The following is a 12,260-nucleotide window of genomic DNA, read 5'->3' on the forward strand; positions in this document are numbered from 1 at the left end:
GCTGAGTGGCCTCGCTCCCAGCCACGGACTGGCTTTACAGGTAAATACTGCATGGTCAGCTTGAAAGAACAAGAGGAGTGTAGCCGGTTGGAAATATTCTGTCTAAGGAGCACTGAAGAAACAATGCAGAGATTGGAAAGAAAGGGATGGGGCAGCTGGTTTGGCTCAGTGGATAAAGCATTAGCCTGCGGACTGAAGGGTCCTGGCTTCGATTCTAGTCGAGGGCACATGCCTGGGTTGCAGCCTCGATCTCCAGTAGGGGGTGTGCAGGAGGCAGCTGCTCAATGATTCTCTCTCATCATTGATGTTTCTATCTCTTTCCCGCTCTCCCTCTCCTTTCCTCTCTGAAATCACTAAAAATATAAAATAAAAACAGCCAGCCCTCAGATTTTAAATGAAGTTTGCTTTTGCCCAGTCAACCAGGGGCGAATAAAGCTAAGAGTAACAGAGGAGAATCCAGTGAAAACAATAATGGTGGGCACATGGGCACCGACAGAGGTAAAGGCTGGCTATTGTGCCCCAGGGTGTGGATGGGGCGGGAAGGGTTACAGGTGGCCCAGCCTCAGCCATGCTGTGGGCAGGTAATTAAGCCCAGAGAGTGTGGGAGTGGAGCATAAGGGCCCTTCCTGGAGGCGCCACAGGAAGTGCCCCTTCGCCATCTCCGAGGAGGGAAGCCTCCTCTGCAACAGTCCAGCCACAAGGACACAGGCAGCGGGGTCTCCGACCCTGATGCTCTTTCGTGGCCTATTTTGCGGGCCGGCTGCCATGTAGGCCGGGGACCAGCCTGGCCTTTGTAAAGTGGCTGGGGTTGCTGGAAAGGGAGGTCTACGGCGTTTGCAAGATGGCATCTGCATTGGGGTGTTCGGTACCAGGACAGTTTGTCTTTCTTCTGCAATGGTGCTGCCCTCCTCCTACAAGGAGCATGAGCGGTGTATGGGGCGAGAGTCCAGGTTGAGTAGGAGGCACACAGCTTCCCTGTGGCCCTGCAGCAGTTCTGGACTTGTTGGTGGAGCTTGGCTTGCTTCGGCCCTTAGATAAATCTGAATCCTGGGGGGCTGGGTGGGAGGGGTGCATGTTCTCCCCTGACCCTGTCTCTCTCTGCCTCCCCTAGTTTTTTCACACCAGCCTCCACTCTGCACTGTTCCCAGGACTCAGGGCAAGAGCAACAATGGAGCCCACATTCTCCTGTCCAAAGCAGTAACTCACCCTACAAAGAGTTACTAAAATCTGTCCCATCCTCCTGCTTTGATAAAAGTACCTTCACGAGGGTTCGAAGTCTCTGATTCTCTCAGAGTTTCCCTCGGAACTAGGGGGAGTGGGAGAACCAGCCCCCTAGCTCAGCCCACCCCCATTTTTCTTCCCATCCCTGGCTCTGACTTAGCCCATGTGTCCAGGCTCCACCTAGAGCGCCATGGACAGCTTGCCTTGGGTCTGATTATTTTCAGTGTTAAGACCTCGTCTGTCTACTTTCTACTTGAGTCTGTGCACAAATCATTGTGAGGTAAGAAAAGAAGGACCACAAGAGAGGTGAAGACGGAGAGTGTGTAGGGGAGGGTAAGTGGGAAACCAGGCCAGAGTCAGATCATGGATGGCCCTGAATTATGGGCTGCAGGGTCTGGACTGCACACAGTGGGGGTGGGTGGGTGGGTGGAGGAAGGGAGTCCCTGAAAGTTTTGAGCAGAAGAGGGGCGTGATCACAGCGGAGCAGGGAGGAGGCCAGCGGGCCTGTGAGGGGGCTCTGATGACGGCCTGACATTTCTGTTTTGCAGGAAGTGATGTTCTGCAGTGGCTCGTCCAGCGGCTCTGGATCTCCAGTCTGGGTGAGAGCTCGCCTGGCCCTGGGTGACCGAGGCTTGCTGTGCGTGCAGCCCGCGAGAACCTTTGCAGGCTGAGACTGCACGGAAGCTTAGCCCGGTCTCTGAGAAATCGACATTTTAATTGAACAGACAAGGCCTTCATGCATAAAACAACCAGAATCCAATTGGGGGACAGAATTGTTTCATACAAAATATTGGCTGGGAGGGGGGGGTCCTCCTATTAGCGCGTTCCCCAGCTGATACTCGCCCACAGCCAAGTCCAGGAACCACCGTCCTCCCTCCTTGATTGACATGCTGGTAGCACGGAGGCATCTTTTTTGGAGTTTGGGGTGCTGTGTGTGTGGGCCGGGTAGTGAGCTTCTGCCTTCGGCCCCTGCTCTTCCATGCTTCCACTGCTTCTCCCCAGAGGCGCAGAACTTGGGCAACTTCATCGTCAAGTATGGCTACATGTACCCCCTGCAAGACCCCAAGAATCTCATTCTCAAGCCGGATGGCAGCCTCTACCGATTCCAGGTGAGTCTTGCCCTGACCCTGGCTATGAATATGGGGTTAATCTTATCTGAAGAGATAGCTGCTTGGCTTCCCATCCTCACAGACCAGGACTTTGGAAATAAGTGGAGGGGGCTAAGGACGTTTTATCTGTTAACCCACATGGCTGGGGCCTTCCTGGGTCAGAGCCCACTGTCTAAGCGAGGTTTCTTGGTTTCTTTCGTAGACGCCGTATTTCTGGCCGACCCAGCAGTGGCCAGCTGAAGATACAGACTATGGTAACTGCCTCTCCTCATGCCTTTGTTAGTGCTTAACGTGTTGCTTGTTTACTTGCGGCATTTTGGTGGCATTTGTCTTGCTGTCATCATGACTGTTCTATCCGTACACCCCTGCATTGGGAGTGTTCCTGCAGGAAGAGAGCGGGTCTGCTGCGTTCTCTCCACCAGGCTGAGCACAGCAGCCTTGTGCACAGAGCCTGCAGATGTGGTTCTGAAACCTGATGATGGAAAATGTCATTGTTTCTTCCCCAGCCATCTATCTGACCAAGCGGAATATCAAGAAGAAAGGGGTTTTAGAAGAACACGAAAAGGTACAGAGATACTTTCAAGTAAAGGTTATTATACTTGAGTGGAATATAGTCTTGAGTTGTTCTTTCCCTCCATTTCCCTCATTGCTACGTTCATATGTATCCTCATCCATTCATCCGTTCATCCATCCATCATCCATCATCTATCCATCTATCATCCATTCAATCTATCATCCATTCATCATCCATCCATCCATCCATCCAGTCATCATTTGTCCATCATCCATCCATCCGTCCATCCATCCATCCTTTATCCATTCATCCATCTATCATCCATACAGCCATCATCCACCCACCCATCCACCCATCCATCCTTTATCCATTTATCTATCATCCATCTAGCCATTGTCCATCATCCATCCCTCCATCCATCCATCCATCTACCCATCATCTGACCATTATCCATCAGAATATTTAGAAGCAGCTCCCTGAAGTGAATTCCTCCCTATGTTGAACTTCAGTTTCTCATGCTGTAATTTAAGCCTTTGCTTTCCCAAAATGATTTGAATTAATATGTATGATAATGCATATTAATTGGTGAACAGGTTTGAATTAGCGTTTGTGATGGGAAAGCAATAGCATAAACTTTTGTTTTAGGCTTGAGGAGTCATATTTCTCTAAAGGCTTGATTTCTGGGCAGACGGCAACAATGCTGCTGTGTTTTATGCATCACAAACATGTTTTTAGAAGAGCCAGCGTCATACCAATGTTAGGTCTTATCTTTGTGGATTTGTGATGCTCTGTTGTTGAGTACTGAGTTTCCATGCTCCTCCCCACACTGTATTCCTTCTTCCTCATCAGATTTGAGATACATATATTTTTTAAAAAGGCTTTTTGAGAATTTGGTGCTACACCTTGGATGAGCAGCTTTGCAAAGCTGGGCGAAGGCCCGTTGACGGGGCCTCGTTGTTGCCAAGCCAGGGGCATGCCCTCGTCGACATAGGGCTTTCTGCCCACTGCACGTGGCATCTGTCACGGGCCTCAGTGTTCTCCTGTGTTTTCCTTCCCTAGGAAAACTACGATTTCTTGAACAAAAAAATCAACTACAAGTGGGACTTTGTCATTATGCAGGCCAAAGAGCAGTACAGGTGAGTGAAAGGTCCTGGTCACCCCCTGGTTGTTCTTCCTCCCTCCCTCCCTCGTGTCCTTTTGGTAAAATAACCCTTTAGTGGGCGTCTATGGTTCAAGCACTGGGCTAGGCATAGGGAATATAGAGACACAGTCTAGCGGGTCAGGCAGAGGATTGTGATGCTGCAGTGGGATGAGAGCCACAGGCAGGAGTTTGCAAAGGGAGCTGTGGAAACCACATTGAACTTGGAGGCTGTGTAGGAGGCATCCAGGTGAAGGATGGTGCATGGAGTGGCGAGGTGGGAGACACCGTGTTCTAGGCAGACAGGACCAGAGTCTGGAGGCAGGGCGTGTCTGCTTGATGCAGTTTCTCACAGCAGAAGTGGAGAGTGTGAAGCTTGGAACTGGCAGAAGTGAGGATGGCGATAAGGGCCACAGGGAAATATTTGAAGCAGGGGAGGTATGTAATTAGATTCACATGTTAGCACCACCCACTGCTGCTCTCATTTGCCTGCTGTTCACATCAGAAATGGAGCTAACGTCCTTCTGGAGGGCTCTCTTTTATTTTTATTTTTTTAAAAACATTTTTATTGATTTCAGAGAGGAAGGAAGAGGGAGAGAGACAGAAACATCAATGATGACAGAGAATCACTGTTCAGCTGCCTCCTGCATCGCCCCCCCCCTCCCTCCCCACTGGAGACTGAGCCTGCAACCTGGGCATGTGCCCTGACTGGGAATCGAACCATGACCTCCTGGTTCATAGGTTGACACTCAACCACTGAGCCACACTGGCTGGGCTGAAGAGCCCTTCTTGTCCACAAGAGCCAGATGTAAACGCTGGGGAGGGTGTATCAGTCAGGATGAGGTTAGGCTATTGTAACAAGCAGTCCCCACATCTCAGGGGCATGACACCACGGGGCTTACTTCTTGCTTGTGTCCCAGGGCCTCTGTGGTCTCCAGGGCCCTACATGCTTTGTGCCCACCAGGACCTACGCTAAAGGAGCAGCCCCGCATCGGCCTTGTCTGTTTCCAGAGCAGTGCGGGAGAGGGGCTGGGAGGACCACAGGTGCTGCACGTCACTTCTGCTCACGATTCATTAGCCAAAGCAGGTCACATGGTTATGCCCAATTTCAAGGGAGGATGGGTGGGGATGTGTAATATTTTCTTTTCCGAGAGAGAGAGAGAGAGAGAGAGAGAGAGAGAGAGAGAGAGAAAGAGAGAGAAATTGACTTGTAATTCCTCCCATTTATGCATTCATTGGTTGATTTTTGTATGTGCCCTGAGCAGGGATTGAGCCCCCAACCTTGGCATACTGGGAAGATGCTCTAACCAACTGAGCTACCCAGTCAGGGCCGTGGGGATGCACAATATTACTGTGTGTAGGCGTGGGATCAGGAATATCGGGGGACTGATGCCAGTGGATTAAGCCCAGGTGGCCCACCTTCACTCACCTTGCCGGGTCCAGATCCTGGCAACTCTAGGCTGGCTGGCGCATGGCGGGGCCGGATGGTGGGGACCCCATTCTCATGAAGCAGCCTGGAACCAGAGCAGTGGTGGGTTAGTCAGGGTTCTCTAAGAAAAGAGAGCCAATCGCGCATAAATACACATAGATTTATTATCAGGAATTACAGTTATGGAGGGTTAAGTCCCAAAATCTGTAGCCGGGAAGCTGGAAGCCCAGGAGAGTGGATAGTGTAAGTGCCCGGATGGTGTAAATGCCCAGCATAAGCTGGGGTGGGACACAGACATTCGGTCCATAGCAGTTTTTTTTTTTTTAATCCTCACCCGAGGATATTTTTCCATTGATTTTTTAAGAGAGCATGGAAGAGAGAAACACATCCATTGGTTGCCTTCTGCACACGGCCTAACCAGGACCCAGGCCAGGGAGGAGCCTGCAACGGAGGCACATGCCCTTGACTGGAATCGAACCCAGGACCCTTCGGTCTGCAGGCGGATGCTCTATCCACTGAGCCAAACCAGCTAGGGCCATCACAGTCTGTTTGGTTCACCACTGTACTCCCAGTGCTTGGAACATAGTGGGAGATCAATACCTACATGAATGAATAAATGAATGTGATACTGTTGCTGAAAAATCTTAATATGAAAAACATTCATAATATGACAAACTAAAATACTTCCTCGTTTACTGACTCCCTTGGGTTCCATCTGTGACGTCTCTCTCCCAATAACTCCTATGAGAAGAGCAGCAGAGTGAAGCCGGAAAGGACATGGGAGTAAATTAGCGATCGACTCTGTTTACAAGGCTGACCAGCATGATGGATACTTCACAGTGCCCCAGGCTCTGGAGGACATGGGGGGAGGGGGGGTTAACCTGGTAGAAAATCGAGTTATGTTGGCAGGGGAAAGTGGGAGCGACGGTGTTTATATTTAATTTCCCCAGGAGGTTGGCACAACACCCCACTGGAACGGCCCTCCCCACCCATCTGGGTGTCTGGATGTTATGTTATTCACAAGACGTCAGCTGGCAAATAGATCTGCCGACTCTGTCTGGTCGAAGGCATGTGCGTCATCCCAGGTTGCCTGGGAAAACAAGCGTCACCCAGTGTGAGCGCAGGTCGCCGTGGAAATGGTGCTGAATGGGGCCCAGGGCGCGATAATGAGCGTTGCCCGGCTCCTCCAGCAGCAAAGCGCGGTATCATTTCCTCTCCATAAAGGGAAGGAGAGACCGAGAGATAAGAGGGAAATGAAAAGCCTGTTGGAATAATAAGTTGGGCTCAGAAAAACCCTGGCTTGGCACACAGTCTTTGAAGTGACAGAGTGGAACTGACAGGCAGGGAGGCACAAACGTGCCCCGAGGCCAGCGATTTCCCCCTGACGGGCTCTGGCATTGCTGGCTGCCTGTGTGTCCAGATGTCACGTACGTCGTTTACCAGAGCAGGGAAATGAAGAAGGCAGGCGGGCAGATGGCAGCCCCGAGTGCCACCCACGTTGGCCCAGAGGTGAAGGTAGAGTTGATTGGACTCTAAGTCTGCCCCTGGGGGTGATTGCACCCCAGCACCACCATCTCAGGCAGAGCTGGACTCTGTCTGGGACCTGAATCCCAGTTCAAGTCCCACCCCTCCCACTTGCTGATGGGAGGACCAGCAAGTGGGACATTCAACCTCCCATGAAAAGGTCACTGGGAGGATTAAGTGACTAGATAGGTGAAAGCATTGAGCAGGGCACCCAGCGCTCAGTGTCACGTGAGCATTTGCTGTTTTTCATTATCATTATGGCACACACGGATTAGCTGGGCAGATTGGGCGAGTGCTGTGGCTCATCAGGAATGGGGTCCGTCACTGAGCAAAAGACACAGAATCTTCCTGGCCTTCAACATGGCTTCTGAAAGAACGAACTCTTACCCTTTGAGACAGCATGGATGGGCTTAGAGGGTAGGATGCTATGCTGAGTTAGCGTCTAGTTAGCATCTGAAGAACAAACAAAGAGAAACAGACTCATAGACACAGAGAACAGATGGATGGCTGCCAGCAGGGCGAAGGGAGGGGAACTGGGTGGAAAAGGTGAAGGGATTCAGAAGTACAGATTGGTAGTAACAGAATAGTCATGGGAATGTAAAGTACAGCACGGAGAATATGGTGTATAATCCTATATAATAAAAGCCTAATATGCAAATCGAATGAACGGTGGAACACCTGGTGGAATGACCGGTCGCTATGATGTGCACTGACCACCAGGGGGCAGACGCTCAACACAGGAGCTGCCCCAGCACACAGGACCCAACCTGCGAGTGGGCGGCGCCAGGCCAGCCAAGGCAGGTGCCAGCAGGGGTGGGGTGGGGCGCCCTGATCACACTGCTAGTTGCCCTGCAGATCGGCCCTGATCGCTGGCCAGGTCTAGGGACCCTTCATGTGCATGAATTTTGTGCACCAGGCCTCTAGTATTATAATAATTATGTATGTTGCCAGGTGGATACTGGAAATATCAGGGGGAACACTTGGTAAAGTCTATGATTGTCTAACCACCATGCTGTACACCTGAAATGAATACAAAACCATATCGCCTGCCAACTGTAATCAAAAGAAAACCTTAACTATTAATAACCTGAAAAACACACACGAGAACAAATGGCTTTTGGCTTTTCAGGACCGGGAAGGAAAGGAATAAAGCAGACAGGTATGCCCTGGACTGCCAGGAGAAGGCATACTGGCTGGTCCACCGAAGCCCTGTGAGTATTTCCCCTCTGGTTTCACCATCTCTCCCCTGCCTGCCACCCCCCACTTCACTCACTGCCCCTGATGCCTCCCACCCCCACCCTGCACTCACCGCCCCTGTTGCCAGCTCAGGACCCTCTGGAGCTGGAACACTGAGGCACAGCAGGGGCTGCCCAGTGTTGAGTTAGCGTGCATTGCCTCATGGCTGGAGGAGGAAACGCACGCCTGGATGGGCTCTGCTCACGGCCCATCTGGTGGTGGTTGAACCACGTGAAATTCCTTAAGCCATTAAACCTCATTAAACTAGAATGAGTTTGTCTTTTAAGGGGACGAGGCCTTTTTTTTTTTTTGGCCAGGATACCTTGGAAAAGAAGTCTAAGAAGAAGAAACTAGGACATAGGCTCCAAAGCATGAAAGTAAAATGCTGTGGGGGACCGACACTCTGCAGAGCCAACCCCTTCCCTCTCCTGGGCCCAGCCTGCCGCAGCAGCGGTGGGAGGAGGCGGGAGGAGGCGGGAGGAAGAGTGTGCGGAGCCTCCTTGCTTAGAGCACATTGCAGCTCTGGCGGTGGGGCTTTAAAGGGCCCAGAGAGACAAGCTGTGCATAAGTGACGGGACTTGTCACGGCTCACCCCTGGGGAATGGAGGCCTCCTCCGCCAGCACAAAGAGGCGGGCTGTCACCATCACCCCTGGGGTTAGCTCTGCTGCCTCCGTTCACGCCTGTGTCAGACCCATGTGCTGCCCATGGATCGTGGGAGGTGGGAGATGGGAAAGGCGTTCTGAAAAGTGAAGAGAGTTCACACAAACGCTCTGCCTCTTCCTCCTTCAGTTCTCTTGCTTGCCAGGCAACCAGATTCTCAGAACCCGGAAGCAAGCCGGGTCAGCCCAGGTGCCGAAGCTCCCGCCTTATTGACCGCCAGGCCTATCAGATGTCGGCTGTTTGGCTTATTTTCTTTCTACACTCAAATACCCCACAGGGGTCCCATCTTGGGGCCATTGGTTTCGATGACTTGCTGCCGAGGTTAAGGCCCTGGGGTTGATCTCCAAGAAGCTTGCTCGGTTTTGCTTGGTTTCAGCGCCCCTCCTCTGGGTAAACCAGTTGGCTACCGCCCACCACGGGTGCCGGGGGCTGGTGACGGTGGATGACCGAGCCCAGGGCACTGGAGCGCAGGAGTGAGCTCTCTGTCTGAGAAGGGAACCAAGCGTTGTCCAGCCTGCATGCAGACGTCTGTTCCTAAAGGGGGAGCCTTGGGGAGGATAAGGGCAAATGGTAGATAAGCCACGCATTTGGCAAGATGCCCTGGTGCCCGGTGGCACCCATGCCCGAGAGGATCCTGGTCCCTGCAGGGTGGGGATGGCTTCCATATTACATGCGGGACTCCGTGGTGGTGGTGGTGGGGGGATGCCCATGTGACTGCATCCCTTGCAAAGTGACCCAGGCCGGCCCTGCACATGATCTGCCCCAGTCCCTCTCCTCTGCTCTGTCCCTGAGCCCCGGAGGCTTATGGGGAACAAAATGGAAAACAGATTATCCAAGTTCTTTCCAGTTCTCTTGGGGTAAGCACTCAGCCCCCACACCAGGCAGCTGGCTGAGTGGCTCTCCACTGTATGATTCAGAGGTGCCTAAAATTAGGTACCTCTGTGTCTCTGTGACGACTGCTTTCACCATCACCTCGCACACCTCCACCACCTCCCACCTTGCCCCACTGTCTCCACCTCCATCACCACCATCACCACGACTGACATGGTCGCTATCATCACCACCACCACCACCGACCTGAGTCGAGAACTTTGAGTGTGCCGGACACTGCCCTAGGCATCCGTCTACAGTCGCTGCCTTATTTCATTTTCGCAGTCCGGTGTGGGAAGCAATGTTATTAGTCCCCGTTGCCAAGAGGGAAGCTGAGGCTCAGGGACGTTGCTTATCGGCCGGAGTCACACAGCTAGTGCGTGCCGTAGCATCTGACCCCGCAGACCGCACGGCCTTTCTCTCTTAGTCCCTATACTCTGCTCTCCCAGGGCCATGTCACGTGATGTCAGTGCATGTAAGACCTTTTTGCGACCCCCTTGGCCATGAGAGCGTGGCACCAGGCACTGCTGCTCTAACAACCGGGCTGCCAGGGCTCACAGGAGCCTGGTCCCTCCGTGATAGCACCGGGAGCCAAGTTCAGAACAAGGCTTTGACGCACGCGGAGCAGTTGTAAAAAAATTCCTTGGACACAAAACTCTTTACACCCAATCTCTCACTGCTCCCTGAAGTCGAAACCGGATCGTCAGAGATGAGGCCAGAGGGCCTGTGGGTCCTGCTCCCTCCACTTTCTTAAGACACTCACAGCCTCTTGGGGCCCAAGAGCACTGGGGTTAGGGCCATGTTCGGCTTGGAGCGTGTCCAGTTTGAAGTCTGCCTCTGCCTTCAAGTTGAGCAAAACCAGGAAGCCCGGGAGCTCAGCTCCGTCAGACTGTCTCCCAGGGACCCAAACACTCTCAGTTCACTGGGAAAATAGCCAGCCAGGCAGGCAAAGCACTTGGCTCGGTGGCGTGTGGAACAGCCCGCATGTGAACTGACGGGGACCCATTGTGGTGGGTGGGACACGGCCTGCAGTTACCGAATCGGTTCATTCCCCTGTTCACTGGTCTGTCCACTAATCCGTGAAACCTTCACGAGGCCCCGACTCTGTGCCAGCTAAGCAGCAAAGGTCCTGGGCATAAAACAACTCGAGCTGGAAGTTGTCGAGTGCCTACTGCGTGCCTGTGTTAAGCTTTTGGCACAGATGGTCCTATTTGCCCGGGGATGATGCTATGAAGTAGGGAGTAGCATCATCCCTATTATCCAGATGGGGTGATCAAGGCTCAGGGAGGTCCAGGAGCTTGCACGGGTGAACCTGTACTGTACAGAATGCCAGGGCAGCTAGCTGGGGGAGGCGGGGTCCTGTGTCAGATTGGGGATCTGGGAACACCTCTTGGTGGAAGTGACATTCAAGCCAAGATCTGTTTTGAGCAGATGTCTCCGGCCTGTCCACCCAAACTCGTCTCCCTGCTTCAGCTTCTTTCCCTGGTTTTATTTTGCTTATGAAACTATTTGGGATTTCATTTATTACTAGAGGCTCGGTACACGGATTCATGCACTGGTGGGGTCCCTCAGACAAGCCTGCACCCTCTCGCAATCTGGGACCCCTTGGGGGACCGGAACTAAACCAGCAGTTGGACATCCCTCTTGCAATCCGGGACCCCTTGCTCCTAACAACCTGACTGCTTGCTCCTTACTGCTTGGCTTGCCACTCCTTAGTGCTGTTGCAGAGGCGAAAGAGGCTCCCGCCACCGTGGCTGCACTCGTCAGCTGTGAGCCCGGCTTCTGGCTGAGCAGTGTTCCCGCTGTGGGAGCATACTGACCACCAGGGGGCAGCTCCTGCATTGAGCGTCTGCCCCCGGTGGTCAGTGTGCGTCATAGTGACCGGTCGTTCTGGTTGTTCTGCCGTAACGGTCGCTGGGCTTATATATATATAGATTTGTTTTCCATCCCATGCACCAAAGGGTCTGAACTGATATGTTAAAGAGTGGTGATGAGAGAAAGTGCGGAGGCCAAGAGAAGGGACAGGAGGGGCTTGGTGGAGTGTCAGCTGGCAGTCACCACAGGACGCCGTTGCCCTTGTTTCCTGGGCACTGACAGGCAGCTCTGGGTTATCCCCATTCAAGCATCTCTTTGCGTGCCAGACACCACATCAGCTGTGGCTCTGGTGACTATTGTGGGAACAAAAACTTATGCTACCTGATGAATGAATGAATGAATGAATGAATGAAGCCTGGGGTTTTCCCCAACCGGCAGAAGCAGAAAGACAGCCCCCCTGGGAAGTTTTGAAGGCAGGGTGCTGGGATGGGACCACAGCTCTATAGGTACAGCTGAGACTTATGCAAAGGCTGAGAGGAGGCAGGGCAGCCCTTCTGTAGAGCTGAAGAGAGCCAGGAGGGCTGGCACTGGACAGGCTGGCAGGATAACAGAGCTCCACGGGCGGCTCCAGCCTGAGTCCAAGGCTGTCTGGCCTGGGCAGCCCTGTGCTGATGATGGTTACGCAGGTGCACCAGTGAGCCCTCGGGCAGCCACCTTTATATAAAAGCATGAGTCAAGTTCAA

At 52.8% G+C, this 12,260-nt stretch overlaps 1 protein-coding gene across 2 annotated transcripts in view; it reads left to right on the plus strand.

The window, feature by feature from the left end:
- Positions 1–12,260, plus strand: part of RGS9 (regulator of G-protein signaling 9) — a 49,014-nt gene that overhangs the window by 10,649 nt on the left and 26,105 nt on the right. For both annotated transcript variants that reach the window (XM_006776667.2, XM_006776668.2), the window contains exons 3-8: positions 1,770–1,820; positions 2,224–2,330; positions 2,533–2,584; positions 2,837–2,895; positions 3,904–3,980; positions 8,065–8,146. In XM_006776667.2, the coding sequence (XP_006776730.1) occupies positions 1,770–1,820; positions 2,224–2,330; positions 2,533–2,584; positions 2,837–2,895; positions 3,904–3,980; positions 8,065–8,146 (428 nt within the window). The remainder of the gene's footprint in view (positions 1–1,769; positions 1,821–2,223; positions 2,331–2,532; positions 2,585–2,836; positions 2,896–3,903; positions 3,981–8,064; positions 8,147–12,260) is intronic.

The sequence above is a fragment of the Myotis davidii genome, unplaced genomic scaffold, assembly GCF_000327345.1.
Source record: "Myotis davidii unplaced genomic scaffold, ASM32734v1 scaffold69, whole genome shotgun sequence".
Classification (NCBI taxonomy): domain Eukaryota; kingdom Metazoa; phylum Chordata; class Mammalia; order Chiroptera; family Vespertilionidae; genus Myotis; species Myotis davidii.